The sequence below is a fragment of the Macaca thibetana genome, chromosome 4 (genome assembly GCF_024542745.1).
Source record: "Macaca thibetana thibetana isolate TM-01 chromosome 4, ASM2454274v1, whole genome shotgun sequence".
NCBI lineage: Eukaryota > Metazoa > Chordata > Mammalia > Primates > Cercopithecidae > Macaca > Macaca thibetana.
The window spans coordinates 121213090-121240889 of NC_065581.1; the positions used below are offsets into that span (position 1 = coordinate 121213090).

The 27800-nt window shown below is 40.7% G+C and overlaps 3 protein-coding genes and 1 long non-coding RNA gene across 4 annotated transcripts in view; 2 read left to right on the forward strand and 2 right to left on the reverse strand.

Annotated features, from left to right (window-relative positions):
• Window positions 1-17974, reverse strand: part of ZC2HC1B (zinc finger C2HC-type containing 1B) — a 66447-nt gene extending 48473 nt beyond the window's left edge. The window contains exon 1 of the mRNA XM_050787423.1: window positions 17332-17974. Within this exon, the coding sequence (XP_050643380.1) occupies window positions 17332-17359 (28 nt within the window). The 5' untranslated portion in view covers window positions 17360-17974. The remainder of the gene's footprint in view (window positions 1-17331) is intronic.
• Window positions 11396-12573, forward strand: LOC126952603 (uncharacterized). The gene has a single exon (XM_050787417.1). It carries the CDS (start codon window positions 11733-11735, stop codon window positions 12543-12545), a length of 813 nt encoding a protein of 270 aa, XP_050643374.1. The 5' UTR covers window positions 11396-11732; the 3' UTR covers window positions 12546-12573.
• On the forward strand, window positions 15269-18085 carry LOC126952627 (uncharacterized). Its single transcript, XR_007724959.1, has 2 exons — window positions 15269-15573; window positions 17970-18085. It is a non-coding gene; the product is annotated as an uncharacterized LOC126952627 (long non-coding RNA).
• LTV1 (LTV1 ribosome biogenesis factor) overlaps window positions 18077-27800 on the reverse strand; it is a 387175-nt gene continuing 377451 nt past the window's right edge. The window contains exons 6-12 of the mRNA XM_050787374.1: window positions 24219-24360; window positions 23663-23918; window positions 21120-21247; window positions 19645-19784; window positions 18996-19048; window positions 18605-18805; window positions 18077-18473 (exon numbers count right to left, since the gene is read on the reverse strand). Coding sequence (XP_050643331.1) covers window positions 18363-18473; window positions 18605-18805; window positions 18996-19048; window positions 19645-19784; window positions 21120-21247; window positions 23663-23918; window positions 24219-24360 — 1031 coding nt within the window. The 3' untranslated portion in view covers window positions 18077-18362. The remainder of the gene's footprint in view (window positions 18474-18604; window positions 18806-18995; window positions 19049-19644; window positions 19785-21119; window positions 21248-23662; window positions 23919-24218; window positions 24361-27800) is intronic.

A 27800-nucleotide genomic window follows, 5' to 3' on the forward strand; every position in this document is an offset into this window, starting at 1 on the left:
ATTAAGACTATTAATTCAACCATCACTACAACTAGAGAGATGTTAGTACTCACCTGCAAAGCAACTAGAAGTCCCTAGAGGATTAATGACCTTTGGTTGAAATCAGTGAGTTCAATGAGTTTAAAATATTGACAGATACAAATGCTATGATTCAATTCAATACTTGGATACAGATGGACCACCACATTCTGAAGCACATTCAACTCAGAAGCTTGAGTATAAGGAAGGAAGGGAACACCTAGCTAGCCAGCTGAATCAAACATGGAGATCAATGAGGTCTGCAGTGTTTGTTTTGTATATTGAATCACATGGAATAGGTGATTGCTAGAACATTAAAAGAACCTTTTGAAGCTCCCAAAATGCCTTTCAATAGGTGAATGGTGAGCCTGGAATACTGCTCAGCAATAAAAATGCGTTTGTGTTTTTGTTTTTGTTTTTTTTTGAGACAGGACTTCGGTCTTTTGCCCAGGCTAGGGTACAGTGGGACAATCACGGCCAATTACAGCCTCTACCTTCTGGACTCAAGCAATCCTCTCACCTCAGCTTCTTGAGTGACTGGGACAACAGGCATGTGCCACCACACCCAGCTAGCTTTTTTTATTTTTTGTAGAGATGGGGTCTCACTATATTGCTCAGACTGGTCTCGAACTCTTGGGTTTCAGCAGTCCTCCCATCTTGGCCTCCCAAAGTATTGGGATTGCAGGTGTAAGCCACCGTGCCCAGCTGAAAAAGAACACCACTGATACATGCAACAACCTGGACGGATTTCAATATTAGGTGAAACGAGCCCATCTTCAAAGGTCACATGCTGTGTGATTTCACCTGCATAACTTATTAAAAAATGACAAAATTAGAGAAATAGGACACAGATTAGAGACTTTAAAAGGATAAAGATGATTGGGAGTGAGGTGGAAGGTGATTGTGACTCTATGAGGTTAGAATGAGGGAGATCTCTGTATAATGGAATAGTTCTGTATCTTCATTGTGAGGTGGTTTTGCATGTTATCAAATTGTGCAGACTGTGAACACACCTTGTACTAATGTCAGTTTCCTGGTTTTGATATTGTACTATAGTTATTTAAGATGTAACTTGGGGAAAACTGGGTAAATGGTATCCAGCAACTATCTCTCTGTGCTGTTTTGCAACATTTTGTAAAACTATAATTATGTCAAAATTAAAAGTTTAAAAATAATATCTAGGGGTCAGCAAACTGTAGCCAGTGGACCAAATCTGAGCCTTTTTTTTTTTTTCGTAAATAAAGTTTTATGGGAACACAGCCATGCTCATTTGTATACGTAGTATTTATTGCTGCTTTCTGGCTCCAAGAGCAGATTTTAATACTTTTAATGAAGGCCATATGACCTGCAAAGCCAAAAATGATACTACTTGGCCTCTGACAGAAATAGGTTGCCAAAAATTGCTGAACCATTTTTATATTAATTTAAAGGAATTTGTGGGAGAATAACATGGAAAAATATTAACGAAACATTTTTATTCATATATTTACTAATAAAGACTGGAAGGGCACACAAGAGGAATTACTTTGGGTATGAATAAAGATGAATATTACTTTTAGTTTTCTGTATTTCCAAACTTTTAATGAGAATTATGCATTACTGTTTTAAAAATCAGAACAAATGAGTGCCTTTTAAAAAATAAAAAAGGACCCCTTTGGTAGAAGATGTTCTAAAACAATGAGTATCACCTCAGTGATTTCTTTTCCTGTCTACCTGGAATCATACTTGGTAAACGATCATAGTGGCTATTATTTTCAAACATTGGTTTGTAAACTTTGAAAACATTAAAAATGAGTAACAGAAAGTAATCTGGGAGTGATAAAGCTTTGTTTAACACATCAAAAATAAAACATAGGCCAGGAATGGTGGCTCACACCTATAATCCCAGCATTTTGGGAGGCTGAAGCGAGAGGGTTGCTTGAGCTCAGGAGTTCAATACCAGCCTGGGAAACACAGTGAGACCCTCATCTCTACAAAAAAATTTAAAAATTAGCCAGGCATGGTAGCATGCACTTGTGGTCCCAGCTACTCAGGAGGCTGAGGCCAAAGAAGAATTGCTTGAGTCCAGGAGGCTGAGGTTGCAGTAAGCCATGATTGATTGTGCCTGGGAAACAGAGTTAGACCCTATCTCAAAAAAAACAAAAAAAACAAACAAACAAAAAAACAAAAAACAAAAAACAGGGACAACATGAGCAGGAAAAAAAAATAAAAACAAAAACAAACATTACAAAGAAGCATGGAGAGAATTAGGGTTAGATTAAAACTGAAAGAGTTTTATTTCTGACCAGATATTCCCTTTCTTGAGCTGGAAATTAAGAGTGCTTTGTAGAGAACTAAGCTATCCACATTTTCTTAAAGGAACATGGTAGAGAAGAAAAAGGAAGACTCTTTCTCATTCAGATGCCTGCAAATCACAGAATTCTTAAGTTCTTTGCAGTCCAGAACATGCAAATATTTAGCAATATCAACATCTTCCAAGGCCCTATGGCAAGGGGGTGGAATAATGGCCTCAACTTATCAATAAAATTTATCTCAGGAACATGAGTCATGAGACAAGAAAAAGAATTAAGACTCAGTGAGGATAGCAGATCCTATCTAATTTAGAGCTTCCCATCTAATTTTGCTTTCTCCCTAAACCCCAACAAAGCTACAGTAAAGGGACAAAGGGACATAGAAACATAGGACAGGGAGGAAAGAAAACAAGAAACCTAAAATTTGGAAAGCTAATAGACATTGTAACTGACTTGGAGGACTTAAAGCAACACCAAACTCTACTTCCCAAACTAACAGTAAGGGAGAACTGAGAACGATCCAGATGCACCCTACAGACTCTTAAAAGTCACAGGAACTCCTGGACAGCATGTACCTCTACAACTGGGGCAGGCGAATGAGGAGGAAGAGACTGTCAAAATATGGAGGACCAAGGGGAAAGCTCTTTGAAAGAAGTTAAGATTCCTAGATCATGCCCCGCCCCGAACCCCTGCCCCACACCGCAACTCTCCTGCTCCTTGGATACATGCCCTTCCCCATCTCTAGGTGATTCTGCTTTCTGGAAAGGTAAAAATAAGCAGTCTGTGCATTAGTCAATATGAGGCACGTCTGAAGGTATGAATACTACAGCAAAAACAGGTAGGTATAGATACAGACATACATACAGTCAATTCTCATTATTTTTGGTAGTTAAGTTCTATAAAGTCACTGTGAGCACTGAATTAGCAAATACTGAACTGTGGCTACTAGGGGAAATACAGAGTTAGGTTTCTGTCTTTTTTTGTTAATGGATCAATACAAAAACCTTGTTTTATGTGTATTTCTGTTTAAAGACACCTTCTTTATAGTGTTGATTCAGTAATGTTGAACTCATGCCAACAGCACTGTAAACTCATGCCTGAATGTTTACCTAATGCACATATTTTCTCCTTAGGGCAAATCACAGCCTTCAGCTTAGGGACACCAGACAGAACTTCAGCACTGTGCTAGGTGGCCTTTCCCCATCCCCTTCCACCTTTGAGACAAGGTCTTGCTCTGTCACCCAGGCTGGAGTACAGTGGTGCGATCTTGGCGCACTGCAATCTCTGACTCCTAGATTCAAGCAATCCTCCCACCTCAGCCTCCCGAGTAGCTGGGAGCACAGGCCCACATCACCACACCTGGCTAATTTTTTGTATTTTTGGTAGAGATGGGGTTTCACCATGTTGGCCAGGCTGGTCTCGAACTCCTGGCCTCAAGTGATCCTCCTGCCTCAGCCTCCCAAAGTGCTTGGATTACAGGTGTGAGCCACTAACACGGCCATTTTAAACAGTGAAATCACCAAAGAAAAAGCACAAAAATGTGGAAAATGTGGCACTAAATAGCCCATGGAAGGAACTTGAGTACATTATGAGCATTAAAACTAGAAAGTAGAGTATTACCTTGTTCAGCCTCAGCTGGGAAAATGTGCTGGATGACTTAACTTTTTGATCACTATGTGCATGTCTGAAAATGACCATAAAAGTGCCATGAGTACTGATGTTAGGGTTACAAGTAAGTTTTAGCAAGTAGGTAAATTTGCAAATAGGGAATCCATGAATAACAAGAATCAGCTGTATATGTATGCATGTCTATATATACATGTATATGGGTACATATATACAATCTAGTGATTAATTTCATGAATAGTGATATTGAAAGCAGAGAATATTCACATGCCCATCTTCTTCTACTTGGCTTAGAGGACTCTGCTTGCCAAACCCTTGCCCTCAGGACAAAATGTAACTTCCCTGGGAATCAAATTATTCCACTAGCAAATATGTAAAGACACTGATATTGGGAGATTCCCGAACAGCTCACTCAGACCACCCTACAATACAGCTTGGTCATGAAATACTGCTCACTTGTTCGTTATTTCCATGTTTTTCCTCTTCCAGTCTTAATGATGAACAAACAGACAGGAATTTCCAAAGATCTGAAGAATGTCTCTAGCAGGTAAGTCCAAAACAGACAAAAAAAAAAAATTAAAGGAAAATTATAACTCTTAGAAATTAAAAAAGTCTTTAGGAGAAAAACTCAATAGAGAGTTGAAAGATAAAATTAGGAAAATCTCCCAGAAAGTAAAGTAAAATGGCATAGAAATGGCAAAGAAACAAGCAAAGTAGAATACTGGTCCAGACGGGTCTACTCCAAATAATACTTCAAGAGAGAAAAAGGAGAAAATATGAGGAAGAGAATAAAAATATTTTAAAATTATTTCCAAAAAAGAAGGACATAAACCTCCTGTGGTGGTTAATACTGAGTGTCAACTTGATTGGATTGAAGGATGCAAAGTATTGATCATGGGTGTGCCTGTGAGGGTGTTGCCAAGGGAGATTAACACTTGAGTCATTGGGCTGGGAAAGGCAGACCCACTGTCAGTCTGGGTGGGCACAATCTAGTCAGCTGCCAGCAAGGCTAGAATGTAAAGCAGGAAGAAAAATATGAAAAAACTAGACTGGCCTAACCTCCTAGCCTACATCTTTCTCCCGTGCTGGATACTTCCTGCCCTTGAACATCAGACTCCAAGTTCTTCAGTTTTGGGACTCAGACTGGCTCTCCTTTCTCCTCAGCTTGCAGACGGCCTATTGTGGGACCTTGTGATCATGTGAGTTAATACTTAATAAATTTCCCTTTATATACATTTCCTATTAGTTCAGTCTCTCTAGAGAACCCTGACTAATACAGATTTTTGTACCAGGAGTTCTAGAAGAACAGAATATTAAGAATGGAGTTCTTTCATCGGTTTTGGGGTTTCTGGAGTTGGCTGCTTAATATAATTAGATCCAAAAATGCCAAGGACTCTATTTCTAATAGTATGGAAAACACTGAGAGTCCTTGGCATGAACTGTTTAGAGAGTTATAATAATAATAATGCATTTGACACACCTGATTCATTGCTCATGAGAGGCAAGGAGTTTAGTGACTCTATACGTAATACCTTTGACCATATGTGGAGAACCAAGGAACATAATGAAGCTGGTTAGTTGCTCCTAAGTTCAGTGGACAAAGTGATGAAAGAAAATGATGAATTCAGGGATTTTTAACTCCCAGCTTCAGAAGCAGATACTTAGCCTCAAATCTGCTAAGATTGCCCAGAGTGAGAGTCTTATCTCCTTTAGAGAAAGAGCTGAAATTATGGAAAAACAGATACAAGCTTTTATCATGCAAGTGGCTGAGCTGCAATGAAAGGTGCATGCACAGCCTCGCCAGGTGTCTGCTATTAAAGTGAGGTCATTGGTTGGAAAAGAATGAGACCCTGCAACTTTGAATGGGGACATGTGGGAGTACCCTGATGAAGCTGGGGACACTGAGTTTGTAAACTCTGATGGACCTTTTTTGCCAGAAGAAACAGCTTCCCCATCCCCAGTAGTGGCAACATCCCTTCCCTGACCCATGCTACCATCAGCCTTTCCACCTTTGTCTGAAGAGATAAACCCTGCGCTGCCTGAGGCAACAGTTATGGCCTCCCCCAAGGCAGTTGCCAGGCAAGATAATGTTGATTCTCCTCAGAAACCACCCCCAACACCTCTGTTTGCTTCTAGATCTATAAATAGACAAAAGTCTTGGAGGGCCCTAGAAGTGAGGTTGAGAATGTGACCCATGAGAGGTGTGATACACTCAAAAAGAACTGTTTTCTAACTTACATAAACAGAAATCTGGAGAACAGGCATGGGAATGGATATTAAGGGTGTGGGATAATAGTGGAAAGAACATAGAGTTGGATCAGGCTGAATTTATAGATTGGGGGACACTAAATAGAGACTCTGCATTTAATGTTGCAGATCAGGGAGTTTTATAAAAATCTAACAGTTTATTTGCTTGGTTAGCTGAAATACGGATTAAAAGATGGCCCACTGTGAGCAAGCTGGAAATGCCTGATCTCCCTTGGTTTAATGTAGAAGAAGGGACCCAAAGGCTTAGGGATGGTGGGGTGGATTAGTCACTTTAGACCTACTCATCCCATCCAGGAGGGTCCAGAAAATATACCCTTGACCAATGCCTTGTGAAACAGATTTGAGAGGGCAGCACCTGCATCTTTGAAGAGTCTTGTAATTGCCCTTCTCTATATGTCAGATCTAACAGTGGGATACACAGTCACCCAACTACAAAATTTAAATACAATGGGAATAGGCCAGGTGCAGTGGTGGCTTATGCCTGTAATCCCAGCACTCTGGAAAGCTGAGGTGGGCAGATCACTTAAGGTCAGGAGTTCAAGACAACCCTGGCAAACATGATAAAATCCAGTCTCTACTAAAAATACAAAAATTAGCTGGGTGTGGTGCTGGGCACCTGCAGTCCCACATACTCAGGAGGCTGAGGCAGGGAATCCTTTGAACCTGGGAGGTGGAGATTGCAGTGAGCCAAGATTATGTCACTGCACTGCAGTCTGGGTAACAGAAAGATACTTCATCTCAAAAACAAAAAAAATAAATAAAAGAATAAATAAATAAATTGATATGATTTGTCTGTGTCCCCACCAAACTCTCCATGTGAATTTTATCTCTCAGAATTCCCACATGTTGTGGGAGGGACCCAGGGGAAGGTAATTGAATCATGGGGGCTGGTCTTTCCCATGCTATTCTCCTCATAGTGAATGAGTTTCACGAGATCTGATGGATTTTTCAGGGGTTCCCACTTTTGCTTCTTCCTCATTTTCTCTTGCTGCCAACATGTAAGAAGTGCCTTTCACCTCCTGCCATGATTCTGAGTCCTCCCCAGCCATGTGGTACTGTAAGTCCAATTAAACCTCTTTTTCTTCCCAGTCTCAGGTATGTCTTTATCAGTATTGTGAAAACAGACTAATACAGTGAATTGGTACCAGTAGAGTGGGGTGTTGCTGAAAAGATACCCAAAAATGTGAAAGTGACTTTGGAACTGGATAACAGGCAGAGGTTGGAACAGTCTGGAGGGCTCGGAAGAAGACGGGAAGATGTGGGAAAGCTTGGAACCTCCTAGAGACTTGTTGAATGGCTTTGACAAAAATGCTGATAGTGATATGAACAATAAGGTCCAGGTTGAGGTGGTCTCAGATGGAGATGAGGAACTTGTTGGGAACTGGAGAAAAGGTGACTCTTGTTATGTTTTATCAAAGAGACTGGTGGCATTTTGCCCCATCCTAGAGATTTGTGGAAATTTGAACTTGAGAGAGATGAATTAGGGTATCTGGCGGAAGAAATTTCTAAGTAGCAAAGCATCAAAAGGTTACTTGGGTGCTGTTAAAAGCATTCCATTTTAAAAGGGAAACAACATAAAAGTTCAGAAAATCTGCAACTTGATGATGCAGTAGAAAAGAAAAATCCATTTTTTTTAGGAGAAATTCAAGCTGGCTGCAGAAATTTGCATAAGTAGCAAGGAGTCTAATGTTAATCCCCAAAACCATGGAAAAAATGTCTCTAGGCCATGTCAGAGACCTTCACAGCAGCCCCTCCCATCTATCGCAGGCCCAGAGGTCTAGGAGGAAAATGTGGTTTTATGGGGTAGGGCCCAGGGTCCCCACGTACAGTCTAGGGACTTGGTGCCCTGTGTTCTAGCCACTCCAGCTGTGGCTGATTGGTGCCAATGTACAGCTCAGGCTGTAGCTTCAGAGGGTAGAAGCCCCAAGCCTTGGCAGCTTCCACATGGTGCTGAGCCTACGGGTGCACAGAAGTCAAAAACGTTTGGGAACGTCCCCCTAGATTTCAGAAGATGTATGGAAACACCTGGATGCCCAGGCAAAAGTTTGCTGCAGGGGCGGGGCACTCATGGAGAACCTCTGCTAGGGCAGTGAGGAAGGGATATCTGGGGTTGGAATCCCCACACAGAGTCCCTACTGGGGCACTGCCTAGTGGAGCTATGAGAAGAGGGCCACCGTCCTCCAGACCCCAGAATGGTAGATCCACTGACAGTTTGAACTGTGTGGCTCAAAAAGCCACCGACACTCAACACCAGCCCATGAAAACAGGCAGGAAGGAGGCTGTACCCTGCAAAGCCACAGAGGCAGAGCTGCCCAAGACCATGGGAACCCACCTCTTGCATCAGCATGACCTGGATGTGAGACATGGAGTCAGAGGAGATCATTTTGGAACGTTAAAATTTGACTGCCCTGCTGGATTTCACATTTGCTTGGGCCCTGTAACCCCTTTTTCTGGAGCAGTTTCTCCCATTTGAAATGGCTGTATTTACCCAATACCTGTACCCCCATTTTATCTAGGAAGTATCTAGCTTGCTTTTGATTTTTACAGCTCATAGGTGGAAGGGACTTGTCTTGTTTCAGATGAGACTTTGGACTGTGGACTTTTGGGTTAATGCTGAAATGAGTTAAGACTTTGGGAGACGGTGGAGAAGGCATGATTGGTTTTGAAATGTGAGGACATGAGATTTGGAGGAGCCAGGAGCAGAATGATATGGTTTGGTTGTGTCCCTACCCAAATCTCCACTTGAATTTTATCTCCCAGAATTCCTATGTGTTTTGGGAGGGACCCAGAGGAAGATAACTAAGTGCGGTCCGGTCTTTCCCATGCTATTCTCGTGATAGTGAATGAGTCTCATGAGATCTGATGGGTTTATCAGGGATTCCACTTTTACTTCTTCCTCAGTTTCTCTTGCTGCCACCATGTAAGTAATGTATTTTGCTTCTGCCATGATTCTGAGGCCTCCCCAGCCATGTGGAACTGTTAAGTCTGATTAAACTTCTTATTCTTCCCAGTCTCAGGTATGTCTTTATCAGCAGCATGAAAACAGACTAAAACATAAATTTAAAAAGTAAGAAATAAATACAGTGGGAATATTTGGATCCCAAGGTGGCAGGGGTCAAGTGGCAGCACTCAGCCATCAAAGGCAAGGTGCACGTAGCTACTGTAATGGAGTACAGAGGCAAAGTGGCAACAATCAGAATAGTCTGACTCATATAATACTCTGGCACTGACTAATTAATCACAGTGTTTCTAGAAGCGAAATTGATATGAAGCCTACTGCATTTTTACTTAATTTATATAAGCAGAAAACTTCTAGGTCGAATGAACAAAAGACCAATCTGAATTATAAAAACAGAGAATCATGGCCCCTTAATTTCCAGACTTGAGCCAGTTTACAGACCCAGAGCTGCTTGAATGAAGGGGAGGCCGTGTCCCCTTGAAAAAGGACTCCATTACACTACTGACAATTTATGCTGTTAATCTTTCTCCCATCCTTCCCCAAGAAGACCTCTGGCCTTCTTGGCCAGGGTAACTATGCACTGGGGAAAGGGAAATGATCAGATATTTTGGGAACTACCGGATACTGGCTCTGAGCTGATGTTGATTCCAGGGAACCCAAAACATCATTGTGGTCCTCCAGTTAAAGTACGGGCTTATGGAGGTCAGGTAATAATGGAGTTTCAACTCAGGTCCGACTTACAGTGGGTCCAGTGGGTTCTCGGACCATCCGGGTCATTTCCCCAGCGCCAGAATACAAAATTGGCATAGACATACTTAGTAGCTGGCAGAAGCCCCACATTGGCTCCCTGATTGGTCGGGTGAGGATTATTATGGTGAGAAAGGCCAAATGGAAGCCACTAGCGCTGTCTTTACCTAGAAAAATAGTAAATCAAAAACAGTATCACATCCCTGGAGGGACTGTGGCGATTAGTGCCACCATTAAGGACTTGAAAGACTCAGGGGTGGTGATTCCTACCACATCCCTATTCAACTCTCCCATTTGGCCTGTGCAGAAGACAGATGGATCTGGAAGAATAACAGTGGATTATCATAAGCTTAACCAAGTGGTGACTCCAACTGCAGCTGCTGTACCAGATGTGGTTTCACTGCTTGAGCAAATTAACACATTTCTTGGTACCTGGTATGCAGCCATTGGCTTGGCAAATGCCCTTTTCTCCATTCCTGTCCATAAGGCCCACCAGAAGCAATTTGCCTTCAGCTGGCAAGGCCAGCAATATGCCTTTACTGTTCTACCTCAGAGGTATATTAACTCTCTGGCTTTGTGTCATAATCTTATTCAGAGAGACTTTGCTCATTTTTTGCTTCCACAAGATATCACGCTGGTCCATTACATTGATGACATTATGCTGATTGGATCCAGTGAGCAAGAAGTAGTAAACACACTGGACTTATTGGTAAGGTATTTGTGTGCCAGAGGATGGGAAATCTGATGAAAATTCAGGGAACTTCTTCCTCAATAAAATTTCTAGGGGCCCAGTGCTATGGGTCCTGTCAAGATATTCCTTCTAAGGTGAAGGATAAGTTGCTGCATTTGGCCCCTCCTACCACCAAGAAAGAGGCATAATGTCTAGTGGGTCTATTTGGATTTTGGAGGCAACACATTTCTCATTTGGGTGTGTTAATGTGGCCCATTTATTGAGTGACCTGAAAGGCTGCCAGTTTTGAGTGGGGTCCAGAACAGGAGAAGGCTCTGCAATAGATCCAGGCTGCTGTGCAAGCTGCTCTGTCAATTGGGCCATATAACCCAGCAGATCCAATGTACTTGAGGTGTCAGTGGCAGATAGTGATGCTGTTTAGAGCCTTTGGCAGGCCCCCAAAGGTGAATCACAGCGGAGGCCTCTAGGATTTTGGAGTAAGGCTCTGCCATCTTCTGCAGATAACCACTCTCCTTTTGAGAGACAGCTCTTGGCCTGATACTGGGCTTTGGTGAAACTGAACGTCTGACTGTGGGTCATCAAGCCACCATGCAACCTGATCTGCCTATCATGAACTGAGTGTTTTCTGACTCATCTAGCCATAGAGTAGGTCATGCACAGCAGCATTCCATCATCAAATGGAAGTGGTACATACGTGATCGGGCTCAAGCAGGTCCTAAAGGCACAAGTAACTTACATGAGGAAGTGGCTCAAATGCCCATGGTCTCCACTCCTGCCACCCTGCCTTCTCTCCCCCAGCCTGCACCGATGCCTCATGGGGAGTTCCCTATGATCAGTTGACAGAAAAAGACTAGAGTATGGTTCACAGATGGTTCTGCACAATATGGAGGCACCACCCAAAAGTGGACAGCTGCCTTTCTAGGACATCCCTGAAAGCGGTGAGGGAAAATGTTCCCAGTGGGCAGAACTTTAATCAGTGCACTTGCTTGTGCACTTTGCATGAAAGGAGAAATGGTCAGATGTGTGATTATATACTGATTCATGGGCTGTTGCCAGTGGTTTGGCTGGATAGTCAGGGACTTGGAAGACGCATGCTTGGAAAATTGGTGACAAAGAAATTTGGGGAAGAGGTATGTGGATGGACCTCTCTGAGGGGTCAAAAACTGGGAAGATATTTGTATCCCATGTGAATGCTCACCAACTGGTGACCTCAGCAGAGAAGGATTTTAATAATCAAGTGGATAGGATGACCTGTTCTGTGGACACCACTCAGCTTCTTTCCCCAGCCAACCCTGTCGTCGCCCAATGGGCCCATGAACAAAGTGGCCATGGTGGCAGGAATGCAGGTTATGCATGGGCTCAGCAACATGGACTTCCACTCACCAAAGCTGACCTGACTACAGCCATTGCTGAGTGCCCAATTTTCCAGCAACAGAGACCAACACTGAGACCTCGATATGGCACCATTTCTCAGGGTGATCAGCCAACTATCTGCTGGCAGGTTGATTATGTTGAACCTCCTCCATCATGGAAAGGGCAGAGGTTTCTCCTCACTGGAATAGACACTCACTCTGGATATGGGTTTGCCTATCCTCCATGCAATGCTTCTGCCAAGACTACCATCCGTGGACTCATAGCATGCTTTATCCACTGTCATGGTATTCCACAAAGCATTGCCTCTGACCAAGACACTCACTTTACAGCTAAAGAAGTGTGGCAGTGGCCTCATGCTCATGGAATTCACTGGTCTCACCATGTTCTTCATCATCCTGAAGCAGTTGGATTTATAGAACAGTGGAATGGCCTTTTGAAGTCACAATCACAACACCAACTAGGTGACAATACTTTGAAGGGCTGGGTAAAGTTCTCTAGAAGGCCATGTATGATCTACTATTCCACAACAGAGGTAAGGAAGAGTATGCATGCAATACAGGAGATTTATTAGGGTGTCTCTTAGTATTACCATGCCCTGTGATTAAGGTCAATGGGAAACTACAACAGCCCAATCCAGGCAGAGCTACAAATGGCCCAGACCCTTCAGGAATGAAGGTTTGGGTCACTCCACCAGGAAAAAACCATAACCTGCTGAGGTGCTTGCTGAAGGCAAAGGGAATACAGAATGGGTAGTAGAAGAATGTAGTCATCAATATCAGCTATGACCACTTGACCAGTTGCAGAAACGAGGACTGTAATTGTCATGAGTGTTTCCTCCTTCTTTTGTTAAAACCATGTTTGTGCACGTACACACTTGTACTAAGAAGATATCTTCATTTTATTTCCTTTTTCCTTCATCATGTGACATGATTTATTGACTTCACATCACCATTTTTGTTATAATATACTTATATACTATACTTACTATAGTATACTTACTATATAGTATATAGTATACTTACATATAGTGTACTTATATGTAGTATATAGTATAGTATGTAAGTATACTATATAGTATAGTAATAGTATTTGGGTTGGGGATTGGTGCATTTCTGATTGTAGGAGGGATAGTTGTATTACGTTAGGCATAATTATGACCTCATTATCGTCTTTATTTGGAGATTACGTATGATCTCAGGAGATGGATATGGGTTCAAGTTGACAAGAGGTGGACTTGTGATGGTTAATACTGAGTGTCAACCTGATTGGATTGAAGGATGCAAAGTTATTGATCCTGGGTGTGTCTTTGAGGGTGTTGCCAAAGGAGATTAACATTTGAGTCAGTGGGCTGGGGAAGGCAGACCCATCCTTAATCTGGGTGGGCACCATCTAGTCACCTGCCAGTGTGGATCTAATCTAAAGCAGGCAGAAAAAAAAAAAATGTGAAAAGACTAGACTGGCCTAGCCTCCCAGCCTACATCTTTCTCCTGTGCTGGATGCTTCCTGCCCTCAAACATCAGACTCCCAAGTTCTTCAGTTTGGGCACTGTACTGGTTCTCCTTGCTCCTCAGCTTGCAGATGGCCTACTGTGGGACCTTGTGATTGTGAGTTAATACTTAATAAGTTCCCCTTTATATATAGATCTATCCTATTAGTTCTGTCCCTCTAGAGAACCCTAATACACCTGATTTAAAATACTCAGTAAAATGGAAGTTTCAGAATACTGAAGACAGATTCTACAGACTTCCACAGAAAAATCAGATACAAACGATCAGCAATCAGGATGGCTTCAGATTTCCAAAAAGCAAAATTGGAAATGGAAACTAATGGGAGAAACCCTTTAAACTTCTGAGGTAATCTACAACCAAGAATTCTATATCCAGTCAAGCTGTCAATCCAGCATAAGAGTAGAATATATTTTCAGACATCCAAGTTCCCAAAAAGTCTACATCCCCTGTACCCCATTTCATGAATTACTGGAGGATGTGATCCACAAGCATGTGAATGAGATACAGGAAAAGGCAATTATACAATGGATAGAGAAAAGAGAATTCTCAGTATGATAGTTAGGCACCACAACCAAAGAGCAACCAGTCGAGGTTTGAGGTGTGTGATTAAAGAAACAGATGTGTTGAAGGCTATCATGACTAACATATTCACTGCCTTCATAATCTCAAGATAGTATATTCAAGGAAGTCCTGGCTCCCATTTTGTTCTACACTTGGCATGTTTGGCCACATTCTAATAAAGTGCCTGCTCTCCCTTCCATATCCTGATCTCTAGATCAGTTGGAGACACTCATTTCACCCCACAGGAAGGTTCTGCATTGATCTTGAGAGATCAGGGTGAGTTTAGAAGCAGAAAATATAAAACAAGAATACAATCCTTTAAGCATATTTCCGCACATCCTGGATGCCTAAACTGTGACTTGTTCCCTAAAACTCACTCATCACCTTGCTCACTGACATCTAAACATGGGTTCCTGTAAACTCTAGAAGTCGAAGTCAGACCCAGGGACTGTTCACAGTTCATCTTCCCTAGGAAGCTTTCATCTAATTGGTAGCAAATACTGCCCTCAAAAAGCTAGGTTTGTTTTTTTCAGTTGTCAAAATGAAAAAAGGTGTTGTGTTTAGGGATACTATACAAGTAGCTTTAAAAAAGAAGGAAATACTTAATGCAGGTTGAGTATCCCTTATCCAAAATGCTTGGGACCAGAAGTGTTGCAGATTTTTTTTTTTCAGATTTTGGAACAAGATATCATGGGGATGGAACCCAAGTCTAAACACTTTATTTCAGATGTCACCTTATACACACAGCCTGAAAGTAATTTTATGCAATATTTTAAATAATTCTGTGCATGAAACAAAGCTTGTATTAAGTACTTATGCGTGGTGTTTTCTATTTGTTGTCTCACATTGGTACTCAACGTTTTGGATTTTGGATTAGAGATGTTCAACTTGCATGACAGCTGGATTACCTGAGGGCAAAGAGTGACATGAAATCAAGGATGGATTCACTGGGGACTTCTATGTTGTATTTCTTAACTTGAACAGTGGCCCTGTGTTTGCTTTAAACATTCTCCTGTAAGCTTCACAATAAAAATGCAAGGCCATTAGAATTTCTACCTTCTCTGCCGTTTAACTGGAAAAAGACTGATAAAGCATAGCAATGTCAACCCACATGAAGAAGTAACATAAAAGTATTGAAAACATAACAGTAAAGTTACAAGAGGTTAGAGTTCTTTCAACTGAGGTGACTTGATGACATCACAATGGAGGTGTAGATACAGGGCATCACAGGTAATACACACAAGCGGTAACTGCACTTCAGACACTTAGACTTGTAAAGTAACAGTACAGATGGTCCTCAACTTATGATGGTTCAACTTCACAATTTTTCCATGATGGTGAGAAAGCAGTATGTATTCAGTAGAAAGTGGTACAATCCTCTCATGATGCTGGGCGGCAGTGGCGAGCCACTGCTCCCAGCCAGCCACGTGATCACGAGGGCAAACTGGTAACTAACTCTACAGCGTACTGTATTGCCAGATGATTTTGCACAACTGTGGGCTAATGGAAAGTATTCTGAGCAAGTTTAAGGTAGGCTAGGCTGAACTATGATATTCAGTAGGTTAAGTATAGTAAATGCATTTTTGACTTACCATGTTTTCAGCTTATGGTGGGTTTATCAGGGCATAATCCCACCATGAGTCAAGGAGCATCTGTGGTACCACAATATCCAGGTGGTTTTAACACCAGTCACAGGCAGTGCTTAAACAAAATAGGTGGGCCGGGTGTTGGTGGCTCATGTCTGAAATCCCAGCACTTTGGGAGGCTGAGGCGGACAGATCACAAGGTCAAGAGTTCGAGACCAGCCTGGCCAATATGGTGAAACCCTGTCTCTAAGAATACGAAAGTTAGCTGGGCGTGGTGGCGCACACCTGTAATCCCAGCTGCTCGGGAGGCTGAGGGAGGAGAATCATTTGAACCCGAAGTTGCAGGCTGCAGTGAGCTGAGATTGCACCACTGCACTCCAGCCTGGGTGACAGAGCAAGACTCTATCTTGGCAAAAAAAAAGAAAAAACAAAAAAGGTTTAAGATACAAATTCTTCAACATTTTGCCCCCTGCCTGGGATCTCTTAGGCCTTTCTCTCCTCCCTAACCCCAGTGAGTCTAGGCCCTGCTATGGTTTTCTCCACATTTAATTCTTTTCTGAAATCTTTCCCATGTATCCATTCATCCATACACTACTTTGTGACTATATACTGAATGCCAGGCACCGTTCCAGACCTGGGGATAAAGCAATAAATAAAACACTGTGCCTTCAGGGTTTGTCCTGCAAGAGGAGACTGAAAACCAGTTCTCTGTGTCAACAGAGGTTGTGAAGAACATAAACCAGGGAGGGCGGGTCAAGGATGCAAGGGAGGGATGCATGCAGTATTTTTAAATACAAGCTCAGGGAATAGCCTATAGTGAAGGTGACAGCTGAGCACCAACCATGAGGAAGGTCTGTCTGCAGTGAGAGCACTTCCAGGGAACAGCAAGTACCAAGATTCTCATTTAAAGTGGTACTTACCACAACAGTGATAGTATCACCAGTTATATTTCGTTGCACCTATCCTGCCTCCTCAGACCATGTGGCTCCTGAAGGCAAAAACCCTCTGATCTCTTGGGCTCCCAACATTTAACACGGAGCTTTTATGATCAGTTCCCAATCATCATTTATAGATTTTTAGACAACAAAGATATCAGAAAATTCATTTAAAGTATCATGAATTTGTTCTTCAGAATAAAATTAAAATATTTAAGTTTGGAGTATAATCTGCCTAAATCACAATATGTTTCATCAAGACTCATGGCCTAGTCTTTTTCTCTTAATTGCAAGATATATAATATATGGATTTAAAGAAAGTGAAGTAAAGTTAGCACCTCATAACACAGAATTTGAGTAACATGACAAAGGAACATCCAATGCCTGTAAGACTCTTGCTGTTTTTGAGAATCTTCAGTTGAGACAGCTATCAAAATAAATGGCCAATCCTTTTAGTACTTACGTTCTCAATATTGACATAAACCATCATCTGACCCTTTACTTCACAGGCTGGCATTTAAATACATTCTCTCCAGTATCCTACTTCTGCAATGACAAGCTCCAGTTAAGATTTTTTTCTAGCCTATGTTGGTAGAATACCTAACACCATCAGTTTTGACAACTCTTTAAACATCCTACAGTACTTAGATTTAAACAGATCACACATGGTAGAACAAGCTAATACCTACCAGCTTTGGAAAAGCCATAAGCAAATGATTACAGATGAAGGCAGTTTTCTAATAATTTAGATATCAAGTGCAGCTCACCTGCCAAAAATGGTTCTGCCCCAGCCATTCCGTTCCTAACTCAGAGCAACAGTGTTCACAGATTTTTACAGCTTAGTCTAGATAACAACATACTAGACAAGAACATAAACCAGGGCCACTAATCTGTTGCAAGAAGTCACAGTTTACCAAATAATCAACAACTGTGATGATGTCATTGCTTAAACCTTGAAAAAGTTTGAATCAGTTAAAACAAAAATCAACTCATCAAAAACAGGGAAAGTTTTCAACTATGTATTTTAATCAAGTATGAATGGTTCCAAGGATTAACTAATGCTGAAAAGACAAACTCCAGTTTAAACTGAAATAAATACATCTGATTTTGAACTAGGGACTCACTGAAGCTAAATAAGTTTTCTTATTTCCTTGACTATTCTGTTTCCTGCCTTCACTGTTCCTAAATCCCAAAAGCAAGTCATCCAGTAATATAACAGGAAATATGAATCTTAAGAACCTTAATATTCAGTTTTACCACCCTTTTGAAATAGTCCTTTGTATACAGCAAGGGAAAACTTAGCTTCCTAACAGTGGAAACTTCTCAGAAAAACTCATCTTACACTAAACAGAATAAAGTCAGCATTTCAAAATTGAGTTTAACCAGGCCACTTTTCTATTTACAGCAAATTAAACCACGTAATTCCTGAAAAGGCATGGAGAGGATTCCAAGAAATATTTGAAAACATCTGCAAAAAACAACTATGACAACCATACAAATAAATGAATTCCATTCAAGTTATGGATATTTTCCTTTAATTTATCCAAACATTTCACATTCATGAAGTCATTTATTTCAGAGCAAATGTAAGCTTAAAATATTAAAAATTAAAACATTACAGTATTTACAAGACAGCTGGCAGGGGACACTTGCTGGTATAAAAATAATACAAATACTGTATTTTCCTCTTATCTGCCAGTAAAATGGCAAACAGTTTTGTCTTTCTGAAGGTTCTAGTCAATGACTAAAGATAATGAAGAGCCCCTAATAAAGTGCCTTGCCCTGTATGCTCCACTGTCTATAGCTTTAGACCCTCAACATTCTTCTTCAAGTTCTGCAGCTCTTTTTCTTGCCTTCTTTTCTCCAGTTTAAATGCTAACTTGTTAGCTTTCTTCTCCACTCTTCGTTCCTGTTGTAAGTACAAGAATATACTTGTATTACTCATATCTTTAACCTGATACAGGCTGCTTTTACAAAATTCCCCTATATTTCCCCTCCACCAGCTCTTTGTAAATCTCACATTTGAAAAATATTTTTTACCTTGCGCTCTTCTTTGATAGCTTGCTTTCTTGCTCTTTTATCTTCTTTGCTTTCGTTTTTAGAACGTGGCTGGGTTGATACTTTAGGAAGGTCACTGCCATTAATCATCTGTATTCTTTCAGCTTGCTTTGCTGTGAGTCCTTGCTTTGGTAAGACATTGAGAGGTATTCCTGTTTTAGAAGATACTCGAATTTGTTTGGGCTGAAATACAGATAAAATGGTACTAGAGTTATTTCTCATTCCTATTAAAAAATAGCACATTAATGGCATACTGTTGCTGCTTTTCCTAATATCACTGCTAGCCACAAAGATAAAAAGTTACTGAGCGAAAATGTGCACTCTATTTTTTAGGCACTGCATCCTTCAAATAGCTTAGCACACTAGGACTTACCTTTGGTTGATACTTGATAAGCTGTGGATGGTTATATAAATTTGAGTATGTACCTAAACAAACAAATAAAAGTCATGTATCAATAAGCACACTTTCAGTTCCACCAAGCATTACTGAATTCCTACTATATTTCTGACCTTGTGTTTTCATAGTGCAAAATAACATTGGAGTCTCTGATCAATGTTTTATAAATTGCTTACAACTCAATATTGGAATATTACTCTTTCCAAATAATTTTTCACAAATTTCCTAAAAGCGTAACTCTTATTAAAATATATGTATTTTTTCAAAGTTGGTATGTGTTTTTTTTTGTTTTAGAGTTTCGCTCTTGTTGCCCAGGTTGGAGTACAATGGCGTGATCTCGGCTCACTGCAACCTCCACCTCCCGAGTTCAAGCCATTCTCCTGCCTCAGCCTCTCGAGTACTGGGATTACAGGTGCCCGCCACCATGCCTGGCTAATTTTTGTATTTTTAGTAGAGATGGGGTTTCACCATGTTGGCCAGGCTGGTCTTGAACTCCTGACATCAGGTGATCCACCTGCCTCAGCCTCCCAAAGTACCGGGATTATAGGCATGAGCCACCGCACCCAGACTAAAGTTGATATACTTTAATACTTTAAAATTACTATCATAAAGTGAATATACTTACTACAAATAGATTCACAATCCCACTTCTCTTTGGCTTCTTCGAGGACTACAGTAATCATTTCTTCCTCCTCAGACTCATCAAACTCATTCATTGGCAGGTCTTGATCCTCCAAGGGTTCAAGAGTATTCAATTTTACACAACTTTTGGATGAGTTTTTAAAAGTGAAGACCGAGAGGGGAGAAAATGACCTCTTATTATACTATGTCACTAAAACTGCAATTTCTAGCTGTGGGAAAAAACCAGTGTTTTAAAATGCACATATTCCAGTGACCTATCTGTCATTTTCTGTCAAACTCTGTTCTACCCAGCCCTGCCTTTTCCCTCCAGTGAGCTTTGGATATTCACTTAGCTGATAGGAAGGTAACATCTAGCTGTGTCTTTCCAAGGCAGCTTCCTAAGAAAACAGGTTTTTAAAGCCTAAAAAAGCATAACTCATCTGTCTTTGTGAAGTATTCAAATATTTTACTCAAACTATACAGCTCCTTGTCCTGCTATGGGATCTATATATTATAGTGATCATGGAACATCAGACCTTTCTAGCAGATTTGAACACTTCATCAGTTTCTCTCAGAGGAGAGTCACCTTGATGTGGATGCTGATTTGCCAAAATAACCAGCTGGTCAGTTCCTCTAATCTAGCTGGAGAGACAAATTCTTATCTTTCCATGAGATGTAAATACCTACTTCTCAAAACACCTGGCATTTCAGAAAGATGAAAAGAGCATATACTTGGAATAATTCTTCAGCCCAAAGACTAGAAATATCATCTTATTTCCCAAGGGGAATGTGTCCCTTTATTTCTTTAACTTGTAAGCAAAATAAAAGTAAAAAAAATTTAAAATGGGCTGGGCGCGGTGGCTCACGCCTATAATCCCAGCACTTTGGGAGGCCGAGGCGGGCATATTACATGGGGTTGAGTTTGAGACCAGCCTGGCCAACAGGGTGGAACCCTGTCTCTACTAAAAATACAAAAATTAGCTGGGCATGGCGGCATGCCCCTGTAATCACATCGGCTCAGGAGCTGAGGCAGGAGAATCACCTGAACCTAGGAGGTGCAGGTTGCAGGTGAGCTGAGATCACACCACTACATTCCAGCCTGGGCAACAGAGCAAGACTCCATCTCAAAAAAAAAAAAAAAAAAAATTAAAAAACGAAACACATTCTACCACGACTCTTCTCAAGTCAAAGGTATGGAAAAAGTGGCTCCTCGTATATTCCCATTACATTCTACTTCAGAATGCTTAACACCAAAATGTAGGCAAAACAGATGAGCTATACATGAGCCAAAGTTTATGGAAAATGTACCACTTTCTTTTTTCCCCCCTCCTATCTTTTTTTTTCCTTTTTCATTTTCTTAATATGGATTTTGACTAGGTTAATTTTTTCCTCAATTCAGTTATACTATAGACCTTTCTTTGGAATTTTTTCTTTTTTAAAAAAAAGAACAGATAAACAAGGAAAGAAAAGTCACTGTACTTCTCTGCCTTTTCTTTATAGTAGTCATTCAAAACTTCCTGTAAGCGATTGCTGTCCACTTGAATAGAACCTTCCAATTCTGCATTATCCAGAGCTCCAATTTCATCATCATCATATTGCTCATAAAACTTGAATATAAACAGAGAAAAGATACCATGAAAAGCAAATGTACTCAGTAAGACTACATATTTAAAATTTTTTTTACATTAATTTTATTCTTACACAATAGTTATTTAGGTACTATCACAATTACCATTAAAATATTAGTAGGGATTTAATGCAATAGGATGTGGAAGATATTTCTGCTCAGTACTTTAAGACTTACATTTAGACTAAAAATAGGCTTCCATTTAACATGTAAATGAAAGGCATTATTCTACTTAGCTTGGAGAACAAAATACTAGGCAGCACAGATTACATCAAAACATTTTTTAAGATACTTTTTCTTTTCTTTTTTTTTTTTAAATATCTCACTGTCTCCAAGCCTGGAGTACAGTGGCGCGACCATAGTTCACTGCAGCCTCAAACTCTCAGGCTCAAGTGATCCTCCCTCCTCAGCCTCTGAAGCATTGGGACCACAGGCACATGCCACCACACCCAGCTATTTTATTTATTTTTGTTAATAGAAACAGGCTCTGCATTGCTCAAGACGGTCTCAAACTCCTGGGTTCAAGTGATCCACCTGTTTCGGCCTCCCACAGTTCTGGGATTATAGGCATGGGCCACTATGCCCAGCCTGAAGATATTTTCAAATTCCTTAGTTACGCAAACTAAAAGATTGTGCAACTGAAAATTCTCCCACTAATGTACATATTTCGTTCTTGTCTAGACAATAATTATTATATTATGCAAATGGTGTTGACACTGTTAAGCTTTGACAAAGAGTAAATGGGGGGGATATATCTCCTGAAGTGTGAGATGTGTAGCAACAATTTGCTTCTCCCTCAAGAGAAGAGGGAAAATAGTATTAGCTGACAAGGTAGCAAGGTAAGAGCCTTTATTTTAGATTCACCTTGAAGGAAACTATTCCTTCATTCATTTATCATTTATGGAACACTTTAAACTTCTACTACATGCCAAGACACCATTTTAGGCTTTTGGATGTATCCGTGAGCAAAATACAAAAAACTCTGTCCTTGGGGAATTCACATTCTAATCTGAGACAAATCTATATGACACACACAATAAAGAAGCACAACATTAGACATGATGTTAGGAGGTGTTATGTGCTACAGAACAACAGGATAGGTGGGATTAAAAGTCTTATAAACAGTCTATAGGTTGGGATCACAAACCCTGGAGCTAATCTGTTACAACAGAACCAAATACAGTATATGAAAATTCAAACTTTCAAAAGCGTCTTATACTCTACTTCCATTATGTTCCTCAGTGTTAGTTATGTCTGAAAACTCCAGATGAGAAATGGAAAGAAATGGAATTTTGATGTGCTCAATGAGGCCAATACTTCAGAAATACAACATCTTACGGATTACTGTTGGAGAAATTGAGAATCAGGATGTCAGAATTCAAGGGGGACAATAAGAATGTTTGATCAGCCAACTCCTTTTGACCTATACACGTTCTTTCCAGAATCAAAACTAGGGTGACTGGCCTCACAGAGTGCGTAAAGGGAAAACAACAATAAGTAGGGTGCTTTTATGCTCTGTTTTAATAAAGAGATATGTTGTTTTCAACACTCAAAAGTTTTAGCTTTGGGTCCCAATCTCTCTTTTTAAAAAAATTTAAAAAACAAAAAAACAAGGCACACAGCAAGGCGCCTAACATCTACTTAGCTCACAGGTGGATTGGCTGACTTGGCCAGAGGATGGTCCAGCTTCCAGATCCACCTCAACCCACTTGGCTTCATCAAGGTCCTCTACTGGATTGCTTCTATCTTTAGATTCACCTTGAAGGAAACTATTCCTTCATACATTTATCATTTATGGAACACTTTAAACTTCTACTACATGCCAAGACACCAGTTTAGGATTTTGGATGTATCCGTGAGCAAAATACAAAAAACTCTCTGTCCTTGGGGAATTCACATTCTAATCTGAGACAAATCTATATGACACACACAATAAAGAAGCACAACATTAGACATGATGGGGGTTTTCAGGACCACTTCTTGGGGGTTTTAAGGGCCAAACAGAAACTCAAGTGAGTTGTCCTACCACAGTTACTGAGAATAAAACGATTACAACTACTTTTGGTTATCCATTCAGGTTGAATGAGACATCATTTGGGCCACCTCCAGGTGTAAGCGTGTGATATAAATTGGAAAAGTCACATCCTCCTAGGCGATTACTCTTCTTCTGCACAGTTCTGTGCTCCCTTTCCAGTCTTTGTGCTCCTGTACTGCACTGATAACCTTCTGCTTTATGCTGGCTACATGAACCTATAGCTGGATAGTTGTAAATTTCCTATGATTGACTTTGTGGTTGGTGAGCACTTCAACCTGGGCTAAAGTTGACAGGTATTAAAAAATATATATATATATATCATAAGATAGTACTAAAGCATCCCTTATTTGGGGACCTTACCTTCTCAAACCTCTCATCATGTAGGGTCAGCTGTTCATTTCTCCTCATGACTGAGGAAGTCATCGAATACTCGGTGAAGCGACTTTTTGTTTCCTCACTCCAGAACAAGTGATCTGCTATAGCTCTGTGGGTTTTTCTGGGCACAGACATACGATCTTCATCTGACAATAGGCCTGCAGAGTCATAGTCATCACTGCTATCTCCCTTCTCATCATCCACATCTTCCCACTCGCTGTCATCTTCATTCTCAGATTTCCTAAAGTAAAGGTCACAAATTACCTACCAAAACAACTTAAAAAGTAACAGAACAAAATCACTTTACACAAGTAAAACCGGAAGGTATTTCAGGAAAGGTTCTTGTCTAGGCAGGAGGGTGTCTGATCAACCCAGTTTGGTAGGAAAAGCAATAAATTTCACATTTTCTGCTCTAAAATACAGAAGTCTCAGATTAAATGCTCTTGAAGGTCTCTTCCAACTGTAACGTTCTATGGTTACCATCCCACTGAAGCAGTAACACTTAGGTCATCATCTCTGCTTTGAAACAAACCACACATACTGTATATCCCTTCCCTCTTCTTCTCCTGTTGACTTATTGGCCTGAAGAATAAAGTCATCCTCAAGCAGATTATCTGGATCATCAAAGTCAAAATCATCATCAAGAGCTGCAACAATGTCAGGATCAAAATCCAGTCGAGGTCCTAGAAGGAAAACAAAAATTGAGCAACAATTCCCAAGGTAGCAACAATTCATTCATATAAGGACCTATGATAGCAAGAGTCTATTACTATATTGAGGATAAAAGAATGATTAAGAACTAAGTTCAGTCTAGTGAAGAATAAAGAGTGATCATGCCAAGACAAAAAAAAAAAAATGCTGCCTCAGCCCCAGTCAGGGACTTATAAATAAAACTCCCATCTCCCTGGGACAGAGCACCTGGGGGAAGGGGCGGCTGTGGGCGCAGCTCCAGCAGACTCAAACCTTCCTGCCTGCTGGCTCTGAAGACAGCAGCAGATCTCCCGGCACAGTGCTCGAGCTCTGCTAAGGGACAGACTGCCTCCTCAAGTGGGTCCCTGACCCCTATGCCTCCTGCCTGGGAGACACCTCCCATCAGGGGTCGACAGACACCTCACAGAGGAGAGCTCTGGTTGGCATCTGGCGGGTACCCCTCTGGGACAGAGCTTCCAGAGGAAGGAACAAGCAGCAATCTTTGCTGTTCTGCAGCCTCCGCTGGTGATACCCAGGCAAACAGGGACTGAAGTGGACCTCCAGCAAACTCCAGCAGATCTGCAGCAGAGTGGTCTGTTAGAAATAAACCTAACAGAAAGGAATAGCATCAACATCAACAAAAAGGACGTCCACACAGAAACCCCATCTGAAGGTCACCAACAACAAAGACTAAAGGTACATAAATCCAAGAAGATGAGGAAAAACCAGCACAAAAAGGCTGAAAATTCCAAAAACCAGAATGCCTCTTCAAAGGATCACAACTCCTCGCCAGCAAGGGAACAAACTGGATGGAGAATGAGTTTGACGAATTGACAGAAGTATGCTTCAGGAGGTGGGTAATAACAAACTCCTCTGAGCTAAAGAAGCATGTCCTAACCCAATGCAAGGAAGTTAAAAACCTTGAAAAAAGGTTAGAGGAATTGCTAACTAGAATCACCAGTTTAGAGAAGAACATGAATGATGTGACGGAGCTGAAAAACACAGCAAGAGAACTTTGTGAAGCACACACAAATAACAATAGCCGAGTGGAAGAGAGGATATCAGCGATTGAAGATCAACTTAATGAAATAAAGTGTGAAGACAAGATTAGAGAAAAAAGAATGAAAAGGAATGAACAAAGCCTCCAAGAAATATGGGACTATGTGAAAAGACCAAATCTACGTTTGACTGATGTACCTGAAAGTGACGGGGAGAATGGAACCAAGTTGGAAAACACTCTGCAGGATATTATCCAGGAGAACTTCCCCAACCTAGCAAGGCAGGCCAACATTCAAATTCAGGAAATACAGAGAACGCCACAAAGATACTCCTTGAGAAGAGCAACCCCAAGACACATAATCGTCAGATTCACCAAGGTTGAAATGAAGAAAAAAATGTTAAGGGCAGCCAGAGAGAAAGGTCGGGTTACCCACAAAGAGAAGCCCATCAGACTAACACCAGATCCCTCGGCAGAAACCCTACAAGCCAGAAGAGAGTGGGGGACAATACTCAACATTCTTAAAGTAAAGAATTTTCAACCGAGAATCTCATATCCAGCCAAACTAAGTTTCATAAGTGAAGGAGAAATAAAATCCTTTCCACACAAGCAAATGCTAAGAGATTTTGTCACCACCAGGCCTGCCTTACAAGAGCTCCTGAAGGAAGCACCAAATATGGAAAGGAAAAACTGGTACCAGCCACTGCAAAACATACCAAAGAGTAAAGACCATCAATACTATGAAGAAACTGCATCAAATAACAGGCAAAATAACCAGCTAGCATCATAATGACAGAATCAAACTAACACATTACAATATTAACCTTAAATGTAAATGGGCTAAATGCCCCAACTAAAAGACACAGATTGGCAAACTGGATAAAGAGTCAAGACCCATCAGTGTGCTGTATTCAGGAGACCCATCTCATGTGCAAAGACACATATAGACTCAAAATAAAGGAATGGAGGTTATTTACCAAGCAAATGGAAAGCAAAAAACAGCAAGGGTTGCAATCCTAGTCTCTGATAAAACAGACTTTAAACCAACAAAGATCAAAAAACACAAAGAAGGGCATTACATAATGGTAAAGGGAATAATGCAACAAGAAAAGCTAACTATCCTAAATATATATGCACCTAATATGGGAGCACCCAGATTCATAAAGCATGTTCTAAGAGACCTACAAAGAGACTTAGACTCCCACATAATAATAATGGGAGACTTTAACACCCCGTTGTCAATATTAGACAGATCAACGAGACAGAAAATTCACAGGGATCTTCAGGACTTGAACTCAGCTCTGGACCAAGTGGACCTTATAGACAGCGACATAACTCTCCACCCCAAATCAACAAAATATACATTCTTCTCAGCACCACATCGCACTTATCCTAAAATTGACCATATAACTGAAGTAAAACACTCCTCAGCAGATGCAAAAGAACGGAAATCGTAACAGTCTCTCAGACCACAGTGCAATCAAATTAGAACTCAGGATTAAGAAATCCACTCAAAATTGCACAACTACTTGGAAACTGAACAACCTGCTCCTGAATGACTACTGAGTAAATAACAAAATTAAGGTAGAAATAAATAAGTTCTTTGAAACCAATGAGAACAAAGATACAACATACCAGAATCTCTGGGACACAGCTAAAGCAGTGTTTAGGGTGAAATTTATAGCACTAAAATCCCACAGGAGAAAGCAGGAAAGATCTAAAATCGACACCCTAACATCACAATTAAAAGAATTAGAGAAACAAGAGCAAACAAATATAAAACCTAGTAGAAGACAAGACATAACTAAAACACAGCAGAATTGAAGTAGATAGAGACACAAAAAAACCCTTCAAAAAAACCAATGAATCCAGGAGCTGGTGTTTTGAAAAGATCAACTGCTAGTCAGACTAATAAAAGAAGAAAAGAGAGAAGAATCAAATAGACACAACAAAAAATGATAAAGTGGATTTCACCACTGATCCCACAGAAATACAAACTACCATCAGAGAATATTATATAACCCCTCTATGCAAATAAACTAGAAAATTAGAAGAAATGGATAAATCCCTGGACATATACACCCTCCCAAGACTAAACCAGGAAGAAGTCGAATCCCTGAATAGACCAATAACAAGTTCTGAAATTGAGGCAGTAATAGCCTACCAACCAAAAGAGAAGCCCAGGACCAGACAGATTCACAGCCAAATTCCACCAGAGGTACAGAGAGGAGTTGGTACCATTCCTTCTGAAACTATTCCAAACAATAGAAAAAGAGGGACTCCTCCCTAACTCATTTTATGAGGCCAGCATCATCCTGATGCCAAAACCTGGCAGAGACACAACAAAAAAAGAAAATTTCAGGACAATATCCCTGATGAACATCAATGTGAAAATCGTCAATAAAAAACTGGCAGAACGAATCCAGCAGCATATCA

What these genes read in the sequence shown, in the direction of transcription:
- LOC126952603 (XM_050787417.1), top strand. Translation starts at nt 11,733, where the DNA reads ATGTGGATGGACCTCTCTGAGGGGTCAAAAACTGGGAAGATATTTGTA.